We start from the raw sequence: 27,404 nt of genomic DNA, 5'->3' as shown, positions 1-27,404 counted from the left end.
CTCCAAATCCCACTGAAGTGTCTTTGCATCCTCCTCACAACTCACACTTCCACCTAGTTTTGTGTCATCTACAAACTTGAAAATATTACATTTAATCCCCACATCCTATACATTGATGTAGATTGTGAATAGCTGGGGCCCAAGCACTGATCCTTGTGGTAGCCCACTAGTCACAGCCTACCAATCCAAAAATGACCCATTTATTCCTACTCTGTTTTCTGTCCATTAACCAGTTCTCAATCCATGCCAGTATATTTCCTCCAATCCCCTCATGCTCCAATTTTGTTTACCAATCTCTTGTGTGGGACCCTATCAAAAGCTTTCTGAAAATCTAAATATTCCACACCCACCAGTTCCCCCGTATCTATTCTGCTAGTTAGATTGTCAAAAACCTTTAACAGGTTTGTTAAACATAATTTCCCTTTTATAAATCCATGTCGACTTTGCCCAATCCTACCATTATTTTGTAAGTGTCCTGTTATCACATCCTTTATTATAGATTCTAGCATTTTCTCTACGACAGATGTTAGGCTAATATAATTGTCAGTTAATGGAATAATTACCACTCTTAAGACTGGGGCTCAGACTATAATCAACAAATCATATTTATTAAAAGTAAAAATTAGTAATAAGATTAACAGATTACAACATTCAATCTACAACTTCTCAGTTCACAAGGTGGTAAAAGATGCTATGCTTCTGTACTATACTGGTCAGTGTGCTGTTAATATTAAATGAGGGTAGTAGACTTTGGGTCAAAGTAACAGGAGTTTATTTACAGGGGTCTTATCTCTAAGGCCTGTACATTAGCACTGAGCAATATGAGGCTCAGACTCATGACATCACATCCTGCGATGATGCTTAAAGTCCCTATCTACCCAGTAACAGTTCACGTACATTATACTGCAGTCTCAACCAACTCTCACTATTGAACTAGGACCAGCATCCGAAAGAAAACTTCTAGAAGGTTGGCTTGCCTTCAGGTACTTATCTCTATGCAGGATTCAGTGTAGAAAACTACCTGAGTTAGTCAAAAGCTGAATCTATTTTCCTGTCTGGACAGGAACTGTCAATTAAAGCCTTGCCCTGGAGACAACCAATGGGATATCTTTTGCCATGCGAACCTAGATTACTCAAATCTAGATTTCACAGGCACCAAAAATTGCTACTCACAATGGTAGCTGGCCATTTCATTTGTAAAACAAAGCCAGCTCTGATAACTCTACATTAGGAATGCTTTCAGGAGAGGCCTGAATATACGTGTGTGTGTGTTCAACAATACGATATATTTTTGATCTGTCACATTGGGAATTGAGCCTGTTGCCTTTCTGATCTGCATAGCCCAGCTACTCATTCAAACAATTCGCTCAGCCATCAAGGAAACCCATCTGTAAACACTTGTGTATTATTTTATGCAAAAGGGCCAGATTCATTATGCACAGAATTGTTAAAAGCATACAGCTGAATAAACAAAATCTATCTTTAAATGGAATTGCTACACTGAATGAATATACATCCCTGTCTCTTTTTTTCTGTTCCAGTTTTTGTAACAATCCTTGCATTTTACATTTATCTTCAATTGAAGCCCAATTCACTATTTGTATGAAACCAGAAGTTCACTTATGATTAAGTCAGAAATTAGTGGAACACATGTATGCAAATATACTTTAGCACACTGGTCAGCACCATTTGCGTTGCAGCAGTGGAAGCAAGAAACATTCCAATGGGCTTTGCAGAGATGGAAGGGGGTGGTTGAAAGTGGGAACATCCTACTGTTGTCAGAATAAGTTGCAGCGTAAGTGGAGTATAACCCCCAAACCTTCAAATGTAATTTCAGAACATTAGGTACCAGTGCAGGATGCAACATTCAATGAGAGATGAAATTTACATCTATTATTTTTCTACAGTTTGTCACTGGATATCTCAAAATATATCCACATAATGTTACTACACTGTAAGATCACAAAACATTTCAACCAAAAATTCTTACTTAAAAAAATCCAAACCATGTCAAAATTACTTTTAACCATTTGCACATCAATCTTTTCATCTCCAGCACACACTCACCCAATACGATCAACTAGCCCATCCATGCTTTCATCTATAAGATGTCTGTTTGTTTGCCTTGCTCCAAATCCTTGCTCTTTAAATATTCGTGCGAAAGCCAGGAGATCTTCCGGTCCCATCTCAAAATAGGCATAATATAAGAAGATAATCTCCAAAATAAGGGCCTGCTCCTTTAGGCACTGTACAAACCAACGGGACACTTGACGCTCTGTCTACAGAAAACAGTGAAAGTAGGTAATATAAGATGGTCTGTTCTACTTAAGTGCACTCTGATCACGGAACAGGATTTTTGGAGCAGGTGACTGAATAATGGAAGGTCCTGTAGCCTTTGGAGATTTCTGACATGTTATACATAAAAAGTAACTATATCTTATTCAGGTTGAGTCTGAAAAGGATGCTCCCTATAAAATACAGAAAATTAAGTATACAATTAAGACAAAATATTTAGCTTGGAGAAACAGCTACATGGTAATGGCTGCAATATGTACATCTCTATTGATAAGTAAACTATTCACTGAATCACAGGTGAACAATTGAGGTTCACTTGCTCCCACTGAGTTTCAAAGGATGAGAAGATAAGAAGCATAAGGAGTGTGGACCCACAGAAACACTTTGTCAGCTGATCATGGACGATGACCATATAAAAGCTATGACTACGATGTTTCTGCCTTCCTATGTGGCGCAGGAAGTAAAGCAATAGGAAATAATAGTTTGCCAGAAGTGAGGTAAAAATACAAAATCAATTTAAACAAATACAAATTTAGGGAATTTATATACCATAAGATTCCCATGTGTTTCCCAAGTTGGAGCTTCAGTTCTGAACAATTCTTCAAACTGCTTCCGATAATTCAAGACCAGTTCCTTCTCCAGCTTGTCCACACATTTTGAATACTCTACCTATGGAATAAATCAATAAAAATAGCTCGTCCGCTGTCACAATTAACATAGCCAATAATATCTTTGCACAGTTGTTACGAATGCTGGACTTTGTAGCATGGTTACGTTATTAAAAAACTGTAGTCTTTAAAGCAGTATGAATTCTGCCCAGAGACAAGCTAGAGAACTTGGTTACCAGGGAAACAAGGAGCCCAGATCAAAGACCCTCTTGAAAGCTGGGTGCAAGGTTGTAACACCCAATGGACAATGGGCTTCTCTCTCCAACTCTCAGATCATAAATAGGGAGCCAGGGGCTCTAAAATTGCAAATTTGAGTTAATATTGCTAACACCTGGAAACAAAGGAAGGCACAGGTAGTTTTTCTATAGTCAGACTTATACTCAATACTGTAAAAGGCAAAAAACTATTGACTTTTGTTCTGGATAAATTCAACAAGCTTTCCTAGGTTTGGCAGGCTGAAAGGAAGACACGAAGACCAGCAGCAGCCTCAAGACTGAGAGCGCGAGAGACAACTGCTCTCAGATCACCGATACAGTAAAAGGCTGCTACGACTTGAATCCAACTCGAAAGTTGAGGTTTGTGGAGAAGACCAACAGGGTCCCCAGAGATTGCCTTATTAACAGAAGTCCAGGTCGAATGCACTCAGAAGAAATGAACAAACAGGACATAGGCTTTGAGAAGGATTGGGAGATCCAACCCATTGCAAATGGGAAGAGTTTAGGACTTTTTTGCTGAAAACGCTGTCTAACATGTAAATGTGGTGTGGGGTTTTCAACTGTGGTAATAAACGAATGGGAAATATCTTTCTCTGTAATTTAGTGTATTAGCTAGCTAAGTACTGTTTAGTTAATGCTGATTTTTAGTTTAGATGTTACAATAAAAGTCTTAGTTACCAGGGAAACAAGGAACCCAGATCAAAAACCTTTTTGAAAGCAGGGAACAAGTTTGTAACACCTAACGCACAATGAGTTTCATTCTCCCAGACTCTCAGATCGTAAATAGAGAGCCGGGGATCTAAAAATGCAAATTCCAGTTGCAATTGCTAACACCTGGAAGGCCCAGGTGGTTTTTCCATGATCAAGTTTAGCTGTTATAGTAAAAGTCTTAAAACATGAAATCTTGTTGTGTAATCCTTTAATTGGTCTGCAGAGTTCATATCTCTTGTTTTAAAGTTAACAGTCGCTACTGAGATCGTAACACAGTTCAATTATAAACATTGTGGACTTCAGTTTCACAGAAAATCAATGAAAATTATGCACTGATGTATTATTTACTCGTGAATTACAGGAATATAGAATGTAGCTCAATTCTTAAAGTATTAGCCTCTAAACAGTAGTAGGTGCTGTAACGTATCACTACATCTTTTCAGTGTAGCAGTGCAGTTAAAATTTCACTTGAATAGCACATTTTTGCATTAAATCAACTCACCCTGTAAGGGTGTCGTTCATCCTGAAAATAAGTAAGTAGGTATAGAACACAGCGTAGAGTGTACAGTCTTTCTTCATAATAGTATTCTGCAATCTGAGCACATAGAAATTCAAGATAAAACTTTTCAAGCTCATTTCAAACAGAACAAAATTAGGCTTTAAATTTGAGTGCAGCTGACAATTTTTCTATGCATTATTTCACCTTTCACAAACTCAAATTCATTGAAAGACCAAATGATCCAAGCCATGCATTTTGCAATCAGCAGGCAAGTCAAAAATGGCCAATTTTTTCCACATGGTCAAGGTAAGTGGCTTTGCTTTCATAAGTCTGGTGGCTTGGATTCGTAATTCTGGCCCCAAAGAACGAGCAGATTTCATCACGCCTGTGGCGGACAGGTTAAAGCAATGGCAATCAAGGAAAACTAGAACCCTCTGAAGTGTTTATCAGAAAATACACTGTCATAGATAAAGAATGTTATTACATCAAGGAAAGATTGCTGAAAATATAAGTATTTCCCTAGTGTCTCCCAGTTTGAGCTGAAAGAAAATTATAAAACTGTATTTAATTGTTTATTTCAGATAACTGCGCATCGGATCACTGTGACCAAACGCTATGTTTACACTCATTTCCAGATTTTTGTATGACATTGGTTACAATCTCTCCTGACTTAAGTACTGAAATAGGAAAGAAAGAGTGACCAAATTCATTTTTAAATATAAAGGAACTGCACATACTAGGGAAAAAAACTAACAAATTGGGAACTCAGTGGAGTTCCGGGGGGTGCGGAGATCGAATCGGCATTCGCCATTATCACAGCCCGACTTGTTGGCTGCAGACAGGTGCTGTATTTTTTTATGCTTAAACATAACCATGTACCTTCAGCTGTAGGGCCTGGCTCTGTCTCTCATCCTGTAAAACTACCTGGAAAGAACAAAAGAAACAAATGAACCAGCTGCATGGTAATAAATCCCATCTGTCAACACCCCAATAAGATTTTTTTTGTGCAACATAGTACAACTATGAATTTATGTTAGATTTATACTGGAAATTCAAGGCTGAATCAGATCCTAATTCTAACTGCAATTGTCAGTATAAGTTCTACATATCAAAACACTTACCAATTTCAATATTAGACTTGGTGGTTTCAAGTCTGGACCAAATCAAAAGATTGTAGAAATAGCTGGTACGTACATAGTCACATCCATTCCATTAGATTATTTAATATGGAAAGGAAGGAAATGAGGTAACACCAAGTGAAAAATTACTTCTAGAGGTAAGGAAACCTTCCTCATTGATGAGCTGCCCTATTGTCCCTCAAAGTTTTATTCCTCCAGAAAGCATCCAGGTCAATGTTCCCACTAAGCTGCGTGCATGCGCGGTCGTGCAATAATTGTGAATGTACCACACAGTTGACTCACAAGCTGTCCCCTGTAAGACACCACAGACGTGTGGCTGCGCAAAAAATCTAAAGATACCGCACATTGAAATAAACAGGCTGCGCACTAAGAAAATTTAGAGGGATCAGTGATCCATGCTTGATCAATTAAAACGCCCGCCAAAAGAGCCATACCTTTATTGAGCTCTTTGTGCCCCTGTAATCCTCTTGTAGATACGACTGCAATATTTGAACACTCTGCTGTTCATCCAAACTCTGTCCAAGACAATAAATCAACTATCAGAACAACTGAATGACATTATAATAAACAAGCTGTGCATTTTTCATACTTCTGCTTTAACAAACAAGTGCCATAATAAATCAAACACAATGGAATTTAACTTCAAGTCTCAGCTTGAATTGTGTATGAGAAGATAGATAGAAACTAATCTAAACATAGTGAACCATGTGGTCTGGTTTATAAGAATATGCAATGATAAAAGCTTAGCAATGAAAAAATTTATTTGAGCCATCTATAGTCATCCTTCTAATAAAGAAGGAAATAGGCCAAATGGTCTTCACTATTACTGTAAGATTTTAGGTCATTTTGTGCTTTGAGCATCCAAGCACTTGAAAATGAGTTCAAACGGCCCTAAACTCATTTAGTTTTGGAATGTTACAACTGACAGAGATTTCCATTGCTTCTCAATCAGATTCAAACAAAAGTCCCAAACACGAGACTTAGTGCTAACGCACTGACATCTAAAATAATAGCAGTACGCACCAAGAATTTGCTGATCCGTAGCCCAAGTTCCTTCAACGGTACCACCACTTCCTTATCAGTCTTTAGCTTCGCCCCAGAGGATACACTGTAAGAGGAACAACCAGCTTTCACCTGAGTTTTACCTCCAGCAATTACATTCCTCAGTATCTGAAGATAAGCTTCTTAACTCTCAACAGAAACAAGAAGCTATCTAGACCTGAACTGCAACAGTTAGAGGCTATTTATGAATTTTCACAAATAAAATCAGAAGTATTCTCAGCATACAAACATATCCACTGGGGTCATTCACACCCACTGAGAATACTCAAACATTGGGTTAATTTACACCCAATGGCTATCCCATAGGTTTTGTTCATTTTCAAGCAACAATACAAACCCATTGGAGTCATTTATATCCATCGACAAAACCTATTTGCCCAATTTGCTAATTTTCACACAAATACATTTAGTCATCTACTTACACATACTATACAACCCATCTCCCTCTCAAAGATATACCTCAAACTATGGGGAAAATAAATTTAGTCAGCCTTACAAGAAAAAACGAAGTCATATTATCCAGCTATGAATATAAACCTCACCATGTTCAGTGCATTTAAGGCACACAGTACCCCAACTATTGGTAATTAAGTACACAAGAGGTATCAGCATTACCTGGGAGGTTTATAGTAAGACAGTCCAGCCAGTAACCGCTCACAATGTCGATCCAATTCAGCTTCAATCTGACCCTGAAAGAAAATGCCTTACATTTCAAAATGATTCTATAAGTCACTGACTTTCAATTTCCACTTATCGCATATTGATCCTTCCTTCAAGCCACACCTCCCACTGATAATGATTCTAGTAGGGATTTCTTCAATAATGTTGTAGATCATTCCTGTTTTATGTTACTTTCTTTCCTATTCAAAGCCCCATATACCACAACAACCTGCTCCCAGTCTTTTGCTGATGGTGTTCTGTAGTTAGACACTAGGAGACACTTAACAGTCTACACTGACTTGCCTTTTGATATTATATCTATACCTGGAAAAGCACTTTGTTTTTCAATACCCCAAAGATCTGCAAATTGCATAGAGAACTGTAGTCAAAAATCTGGTAACATATTATCTGCAGCAGCAAACCACACTTACTAGCATCAGTTGAAAATTGTTCTAACCCCACTGGTGGAGTGCCTCAAAGGATTAGTCACACCCTTAAAAAGAAGTGTTACCTCTACTGGTAACTCTGGGGAAATATCAATCCTTCAAGAACCAAGAGAAACTGAGCAACCAACTTCAAATCAGATAATGTTTTGATGGAGTTGAACTTACAGTCTCCCTCAGCGCTGACCTCCCGAGTAAAATTGTCCACAACTCTCGACTGCTCCTGTGAACAAAGTAATATTCATTGCACATAAGTCAGAATACAAAACACGATATGCCAGAACACATCCATATGATGTAAACAAAAATTAAAAGCAAGCTTCGATCTTATCCAAAAAAATACTCACTGAATCACAAGGGAATCGCATAGTCTTGGCTTTACCAGGAACTTAATGTTGAAATATGAACATTATTCCCTGTGAACTTATGCCCATGAGTTGACACTGCCTCCCAAATTAATCTCATATAGGACCCTCAAAGCTTTCAGGGAGGAGCTTTTCATCCCCACAGTCTGAATTGGATTGACATATTGGGCTAAAAGGTGACACTGTTATATTCCACTGCCCCCAGTATTTTATTTTTCTACATATAATGTGCATGTGTTTTGAGAGTTTTTATTTCAGAATAACTTTAAATAAATAATCGCTTAGTAGTACAGAACTTGGATATTGCTGAAAAAAAGACATGCTGTCAAAGCTTTCCATCTTGCACTCAGCGGGATAGATGCAAGAATGTCAAATTTCAAAGGGAGCAACAATTTATACTGCATGAGAAAAGGGTGCTGATGCTCCATGGCAATTCCTCGACCAATGCACCAGGAAACTATTGTCCACCACGGTTTGTTTATATCAAAAAAGGCACAATGCCTGGACATGTTCCTTTTGCCTGAAGAGGACAGGTCCCTGCGTATGAATATATGTGGCTTCTAGCAAGTGTGTGAGAGCCATATTGCAAGCCTGACTGATCATCTTAAATTGGTTGTTCATGCAATTCTCAGCACATTCAGGATTGTTCAGTAAGTGCTTTCCTTCAGCTCTGTTCACAACAGGCAGAATACTGACTGTACTCAACCAGCCCATACATGCAAAACTCAGAACACAATGTCTAATGTTAGATGTGATTCTGCGATTGGACAAAAGATACATATATTCATACCCAGGGACCTCTCCTCTGCAGGAAAAAGGAACATGTCCAGGCATTGCACCTTTTTTGAATTAAACAAAGCGTGAAGGACAATAATTCCCTGGTACATTCTCCATAGCAACACCTTGGCCAATCAAGAGTTGACTTGCCAACCAAGCAGCACCCTTTTCTCATGCAGTATAAATTGTTGCTCTCTGAAATTTGGCATTCTTGCATCCGTCCTGATGAGTGCAAGATGAAAGGCTTTGACAGCATGTATCTTTTTACAGCCATTTTAAATAAGTTTCTTCAGAAGTTTCTCCAATTTGGAATCCCAATACAGGCTTGGAAGACTTTTCATTATTGCTTATAATAGCACTATGAATTAATGGGAAACTTCAACCTATTGAGTGAAATACCAACAGAAACCGTGCCAGTATCAGCTTGGCTCAGTCTGAGTCAGAAGATTTATTGTAGTCTCAAGCACATAATCTCAGCTAATATTTCAGTGCTGTAATGAGTGAGAGCTGCATTGTCAGAAGTGCTGTCTTTTCAATGAGACATTAAACCAAGGCCCCAGCTGCCAAAAAATCCTACATCACTATTGGAATAAATAAAAGGGAATGGAGTTCAACAGTGACTTGGTCAACATTGCTCATCAAATCAACATCCCAAAGTAGATCAGATCATTCCTCTTTCTCAAATGAACTTTGCACTCATCAAGGTGAAGGATACTGGCCCATGGAAATCACATTCTTCTCCCTCCCCCACCCCTACTGTCAAGCACTCAAGTGTTGTCCAGGTTAAACGTGAAATAAGATCTGAATATTCTCCCAAAGAATAAACCTTAACCTCACCTCTATACCCATCCTAATACACACAACATTTCCAATTCACTCTTTAGCATCAATTAATTTCAATAATTTTACCCTTGTTGCCACACTGATTCCATTTACATTTTACATGTCAGTCCAATGCAAATATTTGTTACTTCCTCCGGAGAAGTAATACCATCAAAATCACTACCATCTCTGCAATTTTACGTCTATAATTAATTATTTTTGATAACTATATGTTGTGAAAGTCAGTTATGCTACTTGCTGCACATGGGTATTTTTTCCTAATAAGCCAACAGGAGAAAATCCCATTATATTAAAAATTTCTCACTTACATTATACACTGCAACCTCATTTATCCTGCTCAAACAGTTCCGTCTCAGGTAAAACCACAGAATGTCAGAACATTCATTAACTCACTCAATTAAAGCTGAGTTTTACCTACATGACTTGATAGAAAGCATGAGAAAATGTTTTGTTTTTATTAAACCCAAGTTTAACCACTAAGGAAGTCATATTTGTCATTACTCATTTAATTCTGCTATCTAACTCCTAATTTTAATATAAAAGCAAAATACTGCGGATGCTGGAAATCTGAAATAAAAACAAGAAATGCTGGAACCACTCAGCAGGTCTGGCAGCATCTGTGAAAAGAGAAGCAGAGTTAACGTTTCGGGTCAGTGACCCTTCTTCGGAACCGTTCCGAAGAAGGGTCACTGACCCGAAACGTTAACTCTGCTTCTCTTTTCACAGATGCTGCCAGACCTGCTGAGTGGTTCCAACATTTCTTGTTTTTATTCCTAATTCTAATAGATCTTTTCCAGCAGAGACAAAAATCCATCTGACTTCATGACTCAGATTTGGAACTTAAGAGCTTACTCTACACACCGACCCAGATACAGAGTGTGTTGAAGGAGGAAGCATGATATTATGCATCACCTAGCAGCAATTAAAAGCTACTGGGAAAATTCAACAGCATGTAGCCACTTAATAGTAAGCGGTCCTGGAGGAGAAACTAAAATTCTTTCAGCCACTAGAAAGTAGCTGGAAGGCCGAAAATAGTTTTTAAATATTTGTCAACCTTTCCAAACATTGTACTGGGAGGTGGGTGAATGGAAAAAAGTAGCAGCAAAAAGTAGATTTCAACAAAAAGGGATTCTGTGGGCAAGTGGCAGAATAACATAGCCCCTAATCCTTTGTTTTATGGCTAGCAAAGTGAATTAACTGCTGCAGTTGGTGTGAAGAGGATTTGGCCATTTAGTTAACACTACACGGCACCTGCTCCACCAGTTGGTGCAGCAGTCCAACATGCCTGGCAGGAAGTGATAGCAAGGCTCAACACCATGCCCAGTATCTGATGGGCCTGGGAACAGATGCTAGAAAAGACAGCATACTTGAAGAAGCGTGGCAAGACGTTGGTATCGCCAAATGTACTACATAACAAGCAGATGGCACAAACTGCGCACCACACAATGCTGCCCATCAACAATAACTTGCATTTATGATACCTTTAACATGAGAAAACATCCCAAGGTGCTTCACAGGAGAGTAATAGTACAAAAATTGACACTGAGAACAAGAGACATAAGAACACAAGAAATGGGAGGAGTAGACCATATGGCCCATCGAGCCTTCTCCGCCATTCAAAACTATCATGGCTGATCTTAGGATTCAACTCCACTTTCCTGCGTGCTCATCATATCCCTTGATTCCCCAAGACACCAAAAATCTGTCGATCCCAACCTTAAATGTATTCACCGACGGAGCATCCACAACCCTCTGAGGTAAAGAATTCCAAAGATTCACAACCCCTTTGAGTGAAGTAATTTCTCATCTCAATCCTAAATGATCAGCCCCTTATCCTGAGACTGTACCCAGTATTTTAGATTCCCCAACCAATGGAAATAATCTCTCAATGTCTATCCTATCCAACCCCTTTAGAATCTTATATGCTTCAATGAGATCACCTCTCATTCTTCTAAACTCCAGAGAATATAGGACCAATTTACTTAGCCTGTCATCGGACAACCCCCTCATCCCAGAGACCAATCTAGTGAACATTTGCTGTACCGTCGCCAATGCAAGTATATCCTTTCTTAAATGTGGAGATCAAAACTGCATATGATATTCCAGATGTGGTCTCACCAATACCCTGTACAATTGTAGCAATACTTCCTTATTCCTGTACTCCAATCCCTTTGCAATAAAGGCCAACTTGCCATCTGCCTTCCGAATCACTTGCTATCCCTGCATGTTAACTTTCTGCATTCCTTGTATAAGCGCACCCAAGTCTCTTTAAACATCGACACTTACAAGTTTCACACCTTTTAAAATATATCCTGATTTTCTATTCTTACGACCAAAGTGAATAACTTCACACTTCCCTACATTATACACCACCTGCTATCTTGTTGCCCACTCACTTAACATGTCTATACCTCTTTGCAGTTTGTGTCCTCCCCACAGCTTACCTTTCCACCTATCTTTGTATCTGCAAACAGATGCATTACTCTCTCTTCAACTAAGTCATTAATATAAATTGTAAATAGCTGAAGCCCCAGCACTGATCCTTGAGGCACTCCACTATTTACTGCCTACCAACTTGAAAATGCCCCATTTATGCCCACTTGTTGCTTCCTGTCCATTAACCAATCATCTATCCATGCCAATATAACACCCCCAACTCCATGAGCCCTTATCTTACTGATTAACCTTTTGTGTGGCACCTTATCAAATGACCAAAGGAGGAGATATTAGGACACGTAATTAAAAGCTTCAAAGAGATAAATTTTAGGGAGAGAGAGGTGAAACTGGGGCGGCACAGTGGCGCAGTAGTTAGCACCGCAGCCTCACAGCTCCAGCGACCCGGGTTCAATCCTGGGTACTGCCTGTGCGGAGTTTGCAAGTTCTCCCTGTGACCGCGTGAGTTTTCACCGGGTGCTCCCACAGCCAAAGACTTTCAGGTTGATAGATAAATTGGCCGTTATATAGGTAGGTGGTAGGGGAATTGAGGGAAGTTGGGGATGTGGTAGGAATATGGGATTAATGTCTTCTTCTTTGGCCTCCTTATCTTGAGAGACAATGGAGGTGGTCAGTGGTGTGTGGAGCAGCGCCTGGAGTGGCTATAAAGGCCAATTCTAGAGTGACAGGCTCTTCCACAGGTGCTGCAGAAAAATTTGTTTGTCGGGGCTGTTACACAGTTGGCTCTCCCCTTGCACTTCTGTCTTTTTTCCTGCCAACTGCTAAGTCTCTTCGACTCGCCACACTTTAGCCCCGCCTTTATGGCTGCCCACCAGCAGGAATATGGGATTAATGTAGGATTAGTATAAATGGGTGGTTGATGGTCGGCACAGACTCGGTGGGCCGAAGGGCCTGTTTCAGTGCTGTATCTCTAAAGCACCATAAAATAAGCTATTTAATTTTGCAAGTCAAAATTATCCCCTAAATAAATGAGTTAATAGAAAATAATGACATAGAATTCTCAGCATCTGAAGAACAAAATGACAGGTTAATATTTTCAGAAAAAGTGCTCGACCGATTCAGAGCTAAGTTTTCACTAAAAATATTGTCTTTTCTTTTCAGATTCTGGTTGTGCATTTTGATGAATAAACAAAGTGCAATCATCAAGTAAGGGAAAGAAATTCTGGATTCCATATACAACAAATAACAAGTTTACTCCACACTTCACTGACCACAAATTGTTATAATCACTTGGACTGCTAACTGTAGAATTCACCAAGTTGCTACATCATAATTGTTCTGTATTAACAGTGCTAGCTTGTGATATTTTCCTTACTGGGTGAAAGGTGGGGGCAGTGATTAAAAATATATTACCTGACGAACACAGCAAATAAAAATAAAACAATGCCTCCCACTAAAGTGTAATGTTTCCTATATTAAAGACTGAGTATAGCAGTAAGTCAGTCTCACTGATGGTTCTGCAATAAAAACTGCACTTCACAGAGACATTGAGCATCCTTTATTTCATAACATATGGCCCAAAAGATGTAAAGAAGGCTGACTAAAACTCACATTTAACATATCTGACTGCTAGGTAGGTCATATGTCATTCGCATTACTGGGACTGTATGAGCGTCGGGTCTAAGACTTTCTTTGGTACAGATCTGAGGGCATCAAGTGTTATTGGGAGATTCTGGGTCCTCGGTGTTCCTTTCACTTCACTGAGTGACAGGAAGGAGGCTGGAGGGGGGGAAACAGAAAGAACAGTTTCCTGTAAAATTATGTCCCTTTACGGAAAAACTACCTTAAAATTTGGAAATATATTTGCAAACTGAACAAGGAAAAAAAACTAACATTCTCCAAAATGGACCAAAACCACATTTTCGCGCAATTCGCTGTCAGCCTGATGGAGAGTTTGAATGTAAACTCGTGTCCAGCGCGCTCTCATCCATTTACCAACTGTAAACCCCAACTACTCCTCACACCGGCCTCCGGCTCGCTCATTATCTCGGATGAAGCGCATTTATTCCGCAACGTCCCTTAGCTTTGACTCAAATGGAGCATTTTATTTCAGTTTTCGAATTTAAAAAAAGTTTCTTTTTTTTACCTCACATACGGCCCCGCTGCTGCCGCCGCCATTGCCAACCTGCCTCACGTGACCTACACAATACCTCCCCTATACACGTGACTTACACCGCAGCGTTCCCCCCTCGGTACATGACTTCAAAATACTTCACTGCGAGCGACCCGTATCACGTGATTATCCTTTCACTATGGCTGCCCGTTGGAAGGTGATAGGTGTATGTGGGGTGAGGTATATTTTTATTATGTATGTTTGTTTACGGTTGTGTTTTGCTGGTCGGATATTAAAGTGGAAATGTTTCTCTTTATCATCATTTTCATTTCCTTTGCAAACAATGGAATGTTTTTATTCCACTGCAGTTTTGGTAATCAGTATTCCCTTGCTATTCCTCATCAAGGCCACAGACTGAAAGACTTTTTTTCCTGCCACTTGCTGCTGCTAAAATTGGCCGCTGACCTGGCAGGTTTTTTTCGCTTAGGCACACCCACTCCTCCCTCTTTTTGAATTGTGAAGGGAGGATTAGGTTGTGAACTATAGTCGAGCTGGAACTGGTTTAACATTGTGTGATCAAACCCTTGTTATAAGGCAGGGTTTACTGTGAACACACTTTACATTTTCCTACAAATGATTTGCTATTTTTGGCTGAAACAACTATTATATCATGTAAAATAAAAGCAAAATACTGCGGATGCTGGAAATCTGAAATAAAAACAAGAAATGCTGGAACCACTCAGCAGGTCTGGCAGCATCTGTGGAAAGAGAAGCAGGGTTAACGTTTCGGGTTAGTGACCCTTCTTCGGAAGACCCGAAACGTTAACCCTTCTTCTCTTTCCACAGATGCTGCCAGACCTGCTGAGTGGTTCCAGCATTTCTTGTGTTTATATTATATCAATTAAACTTTGGGTACTCTATTTTTGATATTAAATTTACTTTTTATTTTGCCTGTTTGGAAATTTTGTGTTGGGCATATGCAATACGTTTCCTGATCCCTGCAGTGTATATGTGCCCGGTGGTTATTGTCACGTATTTCTAAGTCAATACAGTAGCAAACCTCACGAGTCTCAGTCATCTGGAATGAAATTCCCTCATTTGGATTTTAAACGTCAACTGATTTGATGTGCCTCTTAAAAGTAAACACAGGTTGACTCTTTGAATTGGCATGTAATCAGTTGCATTCTTTTTGATAAGTAGGGATTATTAAAATCAGTTTTTAGATTTCTATCAAATTGTTGGTCAATGAATCCGTTGAAAAAAGTGTCCTCCCAAATTTGAGGAAATAAATATGAAATTCCTCATCGTTTTCTTACCAAAAATCAGGTCAGGAGATGCACATGTACCACAACAACAGTGAGGTCAGAATACACTTTTTTTTAATTCATTCATGGGATGTGGGCTTCACTGGCTAGGCCAGCATTTATTGCCTATCCCTAATTGCCCTTGAGATGCTGGTGGTGAGCTGCCTTCTTCAACCGCTGCAGTCCATATAAGGTAGGTACACCCACAGTGCTGTTGGGAAGGGAGTTCCAGGATTTTGACCCAGCGACAGTGAAGGAACTGCAATATAGTTCCAAATCAGGATGGTGTGTGACTTGGAGGGGAACTGTCAGGTGGTGGTGTTCCCTTGCATTTGCTGCCCTTGTCCTTCTAGTTGGTAGAGGTCACGGGTTTGGAAGGTGCTGTCTAAGGAGCCTTGGTGCGTTGCTGCAGTGCATCTTGTAGATAGTACGCACTGCTGCCACTGTGCATCTGTTGTGGAGGGGTGCCAATCAAATGGGCTGCTTGGTCCTGGATGGTGTTGAGCTTCTTGAGTGTTGTTGGAGCTGCACCCATCCAGGCAAGTGGAGAGTATTCCATCACACTCCTGACTTGTGCCTTGTAGACGGTGGACAGGCTTTGGGGAGTCAGGAGGTGAGTTACTCGCCGCAGGATTCCTAGCCTCTGCCCTGCTCTTGTAGCCACATATATGGCTACTCCAGTTCAGTTTCTGGTCAATGGTAGCCCCTAGGATGTTAATAGTGGGGGATTCAGCGATCGTAATGCCATTGAATGTCAAAGGGAGATGGTTAGATTCTGTCTTGTTGGAGATGGTCATTGCCTGGCACTTGTGTGGTATGAATGTTACTTGCCACATATCAGTCCAAGCCTGGATATTGTCCAGGTCTTGCTGCATTTCTGCACAGGCTGCTTCAGTATCTGAGCAGTCACGAATGGTGCTGAACATTGTGCAATCATCAGCGAACATCCCCACTTCTGACCTTATGATTGAAAGAAGGTCATTGATGAAGCAGCTGAAGATGATTGGGCCTAGAACACTACCCTGAGGAACTCCTGCAGTGATGTCCTGGAGCTGAGATAATTGACCTGCAACAACCACAACCATCTTCCTTTGCGCTAGTATGACTTCAACCGGCAGAGAGTTTTCCCCCTGATTCACATTGACTTCAGTTTTCCTCGGGCTCCTTGATGCCATACTCAGTCAAATGCTGCCTTGATGTCAAGGGCAATCATTCTCACCTCACCTCTTGAGTTCAGCTCTTTCGTCCATGTTTGAAACAAGGCTCTAATGAGGTCAGGAGCTGAGTGGCCCTGGCAGAACCCAAACTGAGTGTCACTGAGCAGGTTATTGCTATGTTGTGCATGCCCTGCTGACTTCACAGATGTGTTGCATGCACAATTTTGGACCTAATGTTTGGAAGGAAAACACAAATGCTGTGCAGTTTGTATTTTCATGAAGGAACCTGTATCTTTTTTAGGAATATATTCTTAATACGCTGGGTCAAGATCCTGGAACTTCCTTCCTAACAGCACTGTTGGTGTACCTACACCCCAAGGACTGCAGCAGTTCAAGAAGGCAGCTCACCACCATCTTCTCAAGGGCAATTAGAGATTGGCAATAAGTGTTGGCCTAGCCAGTGACACCCACATCCCCCGAACCAATAAACTGTAGCAATTGTCAATCATTCATTCCTCATTGCATATGGAGCAAGGGCAGCACTGACAGTTACCACATTAATATTCCCCTGAAGACTTTGGTTTTCAATCAAAGACAGGTTAAAATCATTTACATACACTAGCATAGCAGCAGATAAGTGGCTGAAGACATAGCAATCAACATCAGTTCTTCAATTTCACTTAATTTTTTAGAATTTAATTCAGCCTTCGCTCAGTGGTAGAACTCTCACCTCTGAGTCAGTAGATTGTTGGCTGCAGAGATTTGAGCTGACCAGTGCAGTCCTAAGGGAGAGCTACACTGTTGAAAGTGCCATGTTTCAGAAGAGACGTAAATCGAGACCCCATCTGATCTCTTAGATGGATGTAAAAGATCCCACGGCACTATTTGAATATGAGCAGGGAAGTTCCCTTGGTGTCCTGATCAATATTTATCCCTTAATTACACTAAAACAGATTATCTATTCATCATCTCATTGACGTTTGCGGGATCTTGCTGTGTGCTAATTGGCGGCTGAGTTTCCCTACATTACAACAGTGACTACACTTCAAAATTATTTAATTGGTTGTAAAGTGCTTTGAGACACCTGAGGTTGTGAAAGGCACTGTGTAAGTGCAAGTTCTTTTTCAATTAATAGTTCGATGATGAGTTCTATAAAGTTATTGGCTGTGAACTGTAAATAATTGTGATTTTTTATTTGGCTTGAGAAAACTTTTAAGGCCCTTGTTTTCTCGAGTTTGAGTGATGTTCAAAATAAAAATGCTATTCTCTGATTTTCTCTAAATTTTCTGGGTGTTTTGGAGTCCAATGTTTCCCCACCGAGTTTCTCTTTTTTTTCCTTTAAAAAAAACTCCCTGAAAACCTGCACACTCAATTTGAAAATAAAAACTTACTTTAATGAACCTTAATTATAAGCTTCATTCAGAACAGGACCCTAATCTTAAGAACTAAGCAGTAGTCTCGGTCGATCTCACTCATTTCCAGTACGAGGAACTGTATTTTGTGAAAAAGCTTGCTTTTTTTGTACATATGGGGGAATAAAAAGTTAATCACATTTCAATGGGTCTGCAATCTGTCACAATGTCTTTCTAAGAAAACACTCACTGCTTCCCTGTTGCCAAGTGAATGTTCTGTTCATTCACTTGATTTGGCTATTTAAAATATATACTTTAAGCTAAAAATTACAACACATACCTTAGCAGCAATGATTATAAAACAAAACATAAATCATATGTTACAGGTTTCTATAGATGATGGTAGAAGGGTTATGGACAGAAGTAGCACTTTAATAAAACTTAGACCTGAAAGAAATATCTTCAGGAATGGAAAAAAAATCACAAAGGACAAGAAGCCTGAACAATTCTAATTTTATTTGGCAATTTTCGACCAATGAAGAGAAACATACAGCACCAAATATTTAAGCTGGTTAAAAAGGCTAATGGAATGTTGGCCTTTATCCCAAGAGGGCTGGAATATGAAGGGATAGAAGTTGTGTTGCAGCTGTGCGTAGTGTCATAGATCTTTACAGCACAGAAACGGGCCCTTCGGCCCAACGCGTCTGCACCGACCATCAAGCACCCATCCAATCAAATCCCATTTTCCCGTAGTTGGCCCGTAGCCTTGTATGCTATGGCATTTCAAGTGCTCATCTAAATACTTCTTAAATGTTGTGAGCGTTCCTGCCTCTACCACCTCTTCAGGCAGTGTGTTCCAGATTCCAATCACCCTCTGTGAAAATGTTTTTCCTCAACTACCCTCTAAACCTCCTGCTCACCTTAAATCTATGCCCCCTGGTTATTGACCCATCCGCTAAGGGCAAAAGTTTCTTCCTATCTATCCTATCAATGCTCCTCAAAATTTTGTACACCTCAATCAGGTACCTCCTCAGCCTTCCCTGCTCCAAGGAAAACAACCCCAGCCTATCCAGTCTTTCCTCATAGCAGAAATGCTCCAGCCCAGGCAACATCCTGGTGAATCTCCTCTGCATCCTATCCAGTGCAATCACATCCTTCCTATAATAGCTCTGATATATACTGAGTGACATATACACTGAGACATAGCTCTGATTAGAAACCATCTGGAACACCTCATTCAGTTCCTGGCACCTCTGAGAGGATATATTCACCACCATGATCTAATTGATTGGCAGAACAGGCTCAAGGGAGTGAATGGCCTACTTTTGTTCCTATGTTCTGACAGAGAACACAAAACACTGTGCACAGTCAATTCCTGCATTCGCTTTGATGATGGCAAAAGTTATAAATTGCGATTGCTCGAGTGACAGATACCAGAGACAGTCTACACTCTTTGTCAATGAAATATGTGTTGCCCAGTTAACGGCATCTGACAGGTTGTACATGGAACAAACAGCTGGAGTGTGGAGCAAACAGCTGGAGTCTGCTCAGCCCAACTACCTCGCAAGTGGTTGTTTTTTTATTTCAGCAAAATGGTGGGATTGGTAGTATAATAATGTTAGTGATTCTGTTTCAAACAACCAACTGTTTTAAGTAGATTCTGCATTTAATTCGTTACTTTTTAAACTGGAAATGAATTGGCTAGTGGTTCCCTTCATATCACGTATTGTAATCTGATGGCATTTCCAAGCTGTATTTGATGTTTTATCTACTTGTTTATCATTGAAATAATGGAGTGTTGAAAAAATATTCTGTTACTGATTGCTAGATGAGTATTGAGGTCACTTAATAATGAGAATATGTGTATATTATCAAGGTTCTACTTCTTGGGAGTTTTTCTAAAGGCTAAGTTGTACAAAATGGGTTCTGTCTATTCCACTACTATAAGATTCCCTTCAAAGCACCACGCAGGGAGAACACCAAAAACATTTGAAAATCTCATTATTTCTGTTTGTTGGGGAGGGAGAAATGTGACCTGAGCAGGATATCCATAAGCAGCTGAGCTTCAGACTGCACCATGCTTACCTCCCTGGTATGAAGTAAGCTGAATTAAAGATAAATGTCAGCAAACTTGGTGAATTTAACAAATTGTTAAATTTCACCCTTGTATCTGCAGTACTGATGCTGTTTCAAAGCTCCTTTGACTGATGTGCAGATGGATGAAAAAGCCTCACTGCAACATTTGACACTATTATCTTATAATAGAACATAGAACATTACAGCGCAGTACAGGCCCTTCGGCCCTCGATGTTGCGCCGACCTGTGAAACCATCTGACCTACACTATTCCATTTTCATCCATATGTCTATCCAATGACCACTTAAATGCCCTTAAAGTTGGCGAGTCTACTACTGTTGCAGGCAGGGCGTGCCACGCCCCTACTACTCTCTGAGTAAAGAAACTACCTCTGACATCTGTCCTATATCTATCACCCCTCAACTTAAAGCTATGTCCCCTCGTGTTTGCCATCACCATCCGAGGAAAAAGACTCTCACTATCCGCCCTATCTAACCCTCTGATTATCTTATATGTCTCTATTAATCAAACTGTAATTAATGTGGTCACGTTACAATCTCTGTTCCAGGTCTGACAATCAGTTAGATCTACCCGGTTGCAAAAGGTGGAAGAAAATACGATCAAAGGGAATATGTAAAGGAATAATTTTTGTCAGATGGAATGGAACCTCAAACATTTTCCTGGATTCTAGAGTAATTAAAACTTTCTCGGTCCGTGAACAGCAGAAGAAAAGTCTACAGCTATGTTGAAAAATCCCGTCTTTGTGGAGTCATTAATTGTTTTCATCATCGTGCTGTCTGTCCATGCTGTGATCTGGAACACGTTTTCCTGGTGCACACTCGCCTTGGCGATTCAGGCTTATTACGTCCAGCACAAGTGGGACCGGCTACTGAAGTCCGGAAATGCAGTTTTTCAATACAGAACGGCTTTTAGCAGTGGTCTGCTGCCAGCCAGTGTGGTTTTGCCTCTGCTAGGAATTGTGTTAAATGAGCAGTGGGGAACAGTTGGAAATGTACACTTCGAGCGATTCTGCATTGTGTGTTCGGCTGCGGGAATGGCCATTGCTCTGTTCGTCTCATTATTGGGTTTGGGCCTCACAAAGCCATTGCCCACTAATACCAGCATTGTGTATGGTTTTGCAGCGAGTGCCATAATATATGCCCTTAAGCACACTCTTTCTGTTTCCGAGGTCATCGAAATCCTAGAGGTACTATTGATCTTTGTCTATCTTTCTCTCATTGTCCTTTATATTATGCCCCGGAGCTTCACCCCAGGAGAAGTAATGTTGTTCTTGTCAGGTTTGAGCATAGTCACCAACCAGCTCATCAAACGCTCTTTGACTTTTGGAGATGGCAGATGTGATCCACTTGCATCATTCCTCTTGGTGACGGTTGTTGGGACCACCTTCCTGGGACTGGTTTTCACAATTTTGTACTGTTTTATGGACTCTAAGACCTGGGTTTCTTCACTGATTTTCCACGTGATGGCAGTCATTTTTGGATTGGGAATCATGGCGCCCTGGTTCTACCGACTGACCAGGAACGATCTTTTTGTTTGGCTTCTCAACTTCCTCACCAACACGAGAACCAGGATCTGCCTACTGAGCTACTGGATCGCACTGGCACTTCTTGCTTCAGTCATTGTCTTTCATCAGAACAGTAAGCAATCATCTGGATCTAAAGAGTACAAAGCTTCCACTGCTATGCGGAAAAGCTTTCATATCATTATAGTGGCAACTTACATCCCAGGCCTCATCTATGATCGTCAGTTACTCTACGTTGCTGCTGTAGTTTGCTTTGCTGCCTTTGTGGTTTTGGAATATATAAGGCATTTTAGGATTAAACCACTTGGAATGATATTGAGACCAATGCTGGCCCTGTTTCTTGATGACCGTGATAGTGGTCCTTTGATCCTGACACACATTTACCTGCTGCTAGGACTGACCCTGCCCGTATGGTTGTTCCCTGGGGTGTTTGTCCCCCAAAGCTCTTTTCCAGGGGAGGTAGCACTGGCTCCCTATGCTGGCGTCCTGGCTGTGGGGATTGGCGATGCCATGGCCTCTGCTTTTGGAAGCACAATGGGAGAAGTTAGGTGGCCTGGAACAAAGAAGACCTTTGAAGGAACAGCGACCTCTGTTTTTGCCCAGATCATTGCTGTTGCTTTGATTCTGATCTTTGATAAAACAGTGAATCTGAATGGCAGCTACAGCTGGATTGTGGGATCTATTGTTATAGTCTCCCTGCTAGAAACTTACACTGATCAAATAGACAATCTTTTTTTGCCTTTGTATCTTTTCCTTATGCTGATGGTTTGATTGAGATAATTGTACATACCATAACACAGCAGTGGCTATGCTGTTTTTGCTGGTACAAGGGCAGTATTCCTTTTTTTTTTGAAATGCAAAAAACATACCAATGGCACCAGGAGGAGGAAATCGTAATATTCTGAGGAGACCCCAAACAAGTTAATACCTATCTGATAAATTATTAGTTTCGTGCAAATGATAACCATAATACTAAAGAATGTGTTAAGGCTTCCCCAATGGTAAATACATTCCCCGATGTGAAATTAAGCCAATTGCATGAGGAAGGGCTCCTCGTCTATTCCCTGGTCTGCACTGAAGTAACTAGTCTCACCCTGGTGAAGGGAGGTGGATAAAAATAAATTAGCCAGGGTTTCCACTCCTGATAGGCAGAATTGATTAAAGAAAGGAAGCTGTTGATGTTTCAGGCGTAGCCCTTGATTAGAACAGATGAATGAAAAATTATGCCTGAAACATCAGACTGGTAAATGGCCACTGCTGGTGCTTTTCACATATCCCTTAACACAAGTCATCAGTTTGAAGAGAGAAAACTTGCTGAGTGGTACTTTTCAGTTCGGTTAAAAAAAATAATGCACTCCCACCGTTGATGCAATCATGTTAATCTTAAGCCACATTTTGCAAAAACTAAAATACTGCAGCTGCTGGAAATCAGACAAAAAATCAAAATTACTGGAAACACTCAGATCAGGCAACAAATGTAACAAAAGGGAAAAGGTTAATATTCCAGGTATAACTATTCCCATAAGTGTTCTGACAAAGGATTATAGCTGAAAGGTTAACCATTTACCTTTCTTTACAAATATTTCCTGACTTGCTGAGTCTCTCCAGAATTTTGTGTTTTCATTTCAGATTTCCATCATCTACAGTATTTTGTTTTTTGTTGCTATTCCTGATCGTTATCCAGGGACTCCTCTCATTGGATAATGGACAATTTTTGTGTGGATATTGGGGTGAGGATAGGTTTGGGCTCAATATAAATGCGCTCTCTCTGTCTAATCCCACCTCATATCAAATGGAAAAGAGGGGAGGGAAGAAATAAGATTCTGTTTTTAAAGAGAGCAAGTATTGATTAAAGAAAAGGTTTTTAACCATACCTTAAACCAGCAGATCTAGTCATATGAGAGTGTCTTAGATTTCCATTGCTAGATATCAGGTGTATAAACCAAAGTTCTTAAGATCTGCAAATCTGAGCATGTGACTTATGCACTGATGGAACTTATGATTTTACACTCAGTAAAATCTCGGCTGAAACCTATATACTATACATAGAAAATAGTAGGCCATTTGGCACTTTGGGCCTACCCCACGATTCATTATGATCACGGCTGATCGTCTAACTCAGTAACCTGTTCCCGCTTTCCCCCCATATCCTTTAATCCCTTTTGCCCCAAGAGCTATATCTAACTCCTTCTTGAAAACATACAATATTTTGGCCTCAACTGCTCTCTGTGGTAGCGAATTCCACAGGCTCATCACTCTCTGGGTGAAGAAATTTCTCATCTCAGTCCCGAAAGGTTTACTCCGTATCCTTAGACTATGACCCCTGGTTCTGGACTCCCCCACCACCTTCCTGCATCTACCCTGTCAAGTCCTGTTAGAATTTTATGGGTTTCTGAGATCCTCCCTCACTCTTCTGAACTCCAGCGAATATAATCCTAACCAACTCAATCTCTCCTCAAACGTCAGTCCAGCCATCCCAGGAATCATACATGGAAAATATATATAAAATATATATAAAACGTATTGGAAAATGCAGTGAATATTAGTTCTGATGTGCCCCTTAGTAATGCCAAGTCAACCAGGAGTGGTACAAAGGGGACAGTGGTATGATAAAATAACCTGCAGTAATGCAGAACAACATTCACAAAGTGTATGTTAAGACTTAGTAAACATGAGCAAATTGTAATCTGTCAGTAGGGAAAAGTAGTACTGAGGAGAGGGATGGAACTTCCCCAAAGAAATCGGGGGGAAGTTTAAGGGGAAAAATTGATGAGTCACTCAATCTAGGCCAATCTATCCACTTAGAGACATAGAGACATACAGCACTGAAACAGGCCCTTTGGCCCACCGTGTCTGTGCTGACCTCAACCAACCATTTATACTAATCCTACATTAATCCCATATTCCCTACCACATCCCCACCACCCACCTACACTAGGGGCAATTTACAATGGCCAATTTATCTATCAACCTGCAAGTCTTTGGCTGTGGGAGGAAACTGGAGCACCCGGCAAAAACCCACACTGTGACAGGGAGGACTTGCAAACTCCACACAGGCAGTACCCAGAACTGAACCCGGGTCGCTGGAGCTGTGAGGCTGCGGTGCTAACCACTGCGCCGCCCTGTGCCACGTACAGGAACTGGTCCAGAAAATCAGAGACTTGGAAGTCAATTGCTAGTCACTCAGCGGTGATTGGTGCTTTATCCTAAAACCTACTTAATCCTAAAAGCTTTGGCATAGTATAATTTTTTTGTCTGATTATGCTCATTTGAAGCACCTTGGATATATTTTCTATGTTAAAGGCATTATTTAAATGCTAGTTGTTGATGCAGGGAGCAGGAAGAATGGAGAAAGATAGAAAGACAGATCTCCCTGCACCGCCGCCCCCCCCCAGCTTACAAATGGTCTTCGTCACGATAGAACAAAATCACAACTACATCGCAGTTTGTACCAATTTATTTTTAAACTTTGTTTTTCTCTTGCTGAGTGGGACATGTCACATTCCAAATTTCAGAGGTTGATAGTTTGTCCCTTGTTTTCTGATTTGGCAGTAGTTACCAGATCCACACCCACCAGAGAAAACTTATTCTCTTAGATGAAGGAAAAGACTTCACTACCTCATCATAATTGACTTTTTAAACAAACATTTTTTGGGGTGAAATATTGCTGCTTAGGTAGAACATGAGTAAATGACTAGGGCTGTGCCGATCAACTATTAGTTTAAATGCTGACTATTCACTTTATTTAATATACATTTACAAGTTATGTTTAGAGAAGCCTCATTTCATGTCTAGGATCAGGTAGTAGAATAATCTAGGCTTCCTGGTCCACGTTGCTCTCTGGTGACACCAGCTAGAAAATGTGTGTGTGTAAACATCAGGTAGGTTCATGTTTGGCTGTGACGTGTCCCACGGTACAATAGACTGCCAACACTTGCTGCCCAGGATTATTATTGACGATTGATCATCGGGCCGTACGCTGGATGTGTGGTGGACATGTAGAATAGCAATAGTAACTGCTTGCAGAGGAGGCAGCAGGAGACTATAGAAGTTTCTTCCTACAGTTAGCGTTCGACTGTATTTCATTCCAAAAAAAATAAGCACAAGTTATCAAATGCAACAAGAGGGATACTGTCTCTTATTGCTTCACTTTGCTAGAGGACTAATAAATTCAAGCACCATTCTGTGCCATGCTAGGAGACTTTAACAACCCAAGTTAAATATTTTCCACAGATTTTTTTTTATTTGAGTGATGCTCTTCACTGTAAAATGATTGTTGGTTTGAAGGAATTTACTGATATAATTTGTTGATCGTGAACTTTTGATAAGATGCATGTACAACTGTTTGTAATGGAATGCTATTAGGAAACTGAAGATTTCAAGGGGCTGCAAAGCATAAGCTGTGTAAAATAAATCTAGTTAAACATCACTAGCTGAAATTACTCAAATCATGCTTTGTTAACTCCTAAACTGATGAGTAAAAGACAACTTTGTGTAGTTTGCATGGCGCCCATTAGCTAACCAGGTTTTTGTTTACAATGTTGCACTAATAATGGATTAGTTTTCACTTGGGTCTTGTTTCTAGTTAGTAGTGTAAACGATCCTTGAGTATTTTTATAACCTTTTATTCCTTCTGGCCTATTTAGATATCTCTGCTTCCTCCTATGCTGCCTCCCACGCCCTCTCTTCCCCTCCCACCCACCAATTCCACCTACCTCGGTCATGACCAGAGATTCCCTCTGCATTTCCCACTCTTCAGGCACATTTATTTGTTTTCATTCTCATAGCCAGTAGCACCAATGTATCATCATGTGATCACCGACATTGTTATCTACAGAGCAAACAAGATGTCTGGAACCAGTCCTCCCTCAGGAGCCATTGGAATGAGAAGAGAAGTAGGAAAAGATGAAAGGAAGCAGAGGTGAAACAGGAAAAATTCAACGGCAGATGTGTACTCATAATCCCCACATATACAGACATCTAAATATCCCAATGTAAGGGATTCATAATTTAAGCACCTTCATTCAGTTCAAACTCCCACTTAATGGCTCACACCAAGTACCAACAAGTTAATTAAACCTCCTGAACTCTCACCGCTCCCATTCCCATGCTAGCCTACTGGGTGTTCCTCCACAGATGCAACATATTAAATGGCTTAAATATATCTATAAGTACAGATTGTAGTGTAATTCATATACAAGTCTCTTTCTTCCCCCACCCCTCCTTCATCCGCAATCCAGTTCAAATCTCTGGTTTAGCTGCACTTCGTCCATGTATAGATTAGCTTGTACGATACGCTTATGTTGACTGTATTGTCGTGAAAGTTTGCACTGTATTCACTGGAATTGTAAAATGTCACAGAATAAATTTGAACTTATCGATCATTCAAATGGGTTTAATTGTTTTCTTTCCTTCCATTTTTATGATATTTGCTCTCTCCTTCACAATTTCCGCACCAAAGGGGCCAGTAAGGCTCTGCCAAAGGCGTAAACATGTTCCCCAAAACTTGACTGATTATAATGAATATTTGGGTAACTAAGCCAAAGTCTTCAGCATCCAAGTGAAATGCACAGCTTCTCAACTTTTTGCAAGTTTCCTACAGCATACTGAAATGATTAACTTCAAAAAGCCCTTTTATCAAAGGTTGCATATTACGCATTCCCATCACAACATATAAGTCACATTTATCTTTATGAATTTAAATTCTTAAAGAGGAGGAATAAAGCAAAGCACAGAACAAATGACTTGCAGCTTTATTCTGGAAATGGTAAAATGCGAGGCCACTCCA

The 27,404-nt window shown here is 40.3% G+C and overlaps 2 protein-coding genes across 6 annotated transcripts in view; one reads left to right on the top strand and one right to left on the bottom strand.

Moving 5' to 3' along the window:
• The window catches only part of nup188 (nucleoporin 188), a 93,472-nt gene extending 79,184 nt beyond the window's left edge, over positions 1–14,288 (bottom strand). For 2 of the 4 annotated variants that reach the window (XM_068012315.1, XM_068012318.1), the window contains exons 1-9: positions 14,218–14,288; positions 7,861–7,915; positions 7,205–7,278; positions 6,551–6,635; positions 5,962–6,042; positions 5,268–5,312; positions 4,392–4,484; positions 2,845–2,964; positions 2,068–2,279 (exon numbers count right to left, since the gene is read on the bottom strand). In XM_068012315.1, coding sequence (XP_067868416.1) covers positions 2,068–2,279; positions 2,845–2,964; positions 4,392–4,484; positions 5,268–5,312; positions 5,962–6,042; positions 6,551–6,635; positions 7,205–7,278; positions 7,861–7,915; positions 14,218–14,249 — 797 coding nt within the window. In that variant the 5' untranslated portion in view covers positions 14,250–14,288. Of the gene's footprint in view, positions 1–2,067; positions 2,280–2,844; positions 2,965–4,391; positions 4,485–5,267; positions 5,313–5,961; positions 6,043–6,550; positions 6,636–7,204; positions 7,279–7,860; positions 7,916–13,682; positions 13,851–13,964; positions 13,982–14,217 lie in introns of those variants that run through there. The other 2 variants (XM_068012316.1, XM_068012317.1) reach the window with 2 other exon arrangements.
• A 58-nt stretch (positions 14,289–14,346) lies between these two features.
• Positions 14,347–27,006, top strand: dolk (dolichol kinase). Of its 2 annotated transcripts, none has more exons than XR_010968987.1 (2): positions 14,347–14,419; positions 26,454–27,006. XR_010968987.1 is itself a non-coding variant. In XM_068012311.1 (2 exons), exon 2 carries the CDS (start codon positions 20,816–20,818, stop codon positions 22,385–22,387), a length of 1,572 nt encoding a protein of 523 aa, XP_067868412.1. In that variant the 5' UTR covers positions 14,364–14,419; positions 20,642–20,815; the 3' UTR covers positions 22,388–27,006. The 2 variants fall into 2 exon arrangements, 1 of the variants encoding a protein (XP_067868412.1); XM_068012311.1 differs by having other exon boundaries at positions 14,364–14,419; positions 20,642–27,006.
• Positions 27,007–27,404: the final 398 nt, after the last annotated feature.

The sequence above is a fragment of the Heterodontus francisci genome, chromosome 32, assembly GCF_036365525.1.
Source record: "Heterodontus francisci isolate sHetFra1 chromosome 32, sHetFra1.hap1, whole genome shotgun sequence".
NCBI lineage: Eukaryota > Metazoa > Chordata > Chondrichthyes > Heterodontiformes > Heterodontidae > Heterodontus > Heterodontus francisci.
The sequence above is the reverse complement of the archived record's forward strand: the minus strand, read 5'-3'. Positions and strand labels throughout refer to the sequence as shown.

What these genes read in the sequence shown, in the direction of transcription:
- dolk (XM_068012311.1), top strand. Translation starts at nt 20,816, where the DNA reads ATGTTGAAAAATCCCGTCTTTGTGGAGTCATTAATTGTTTTCATCATC.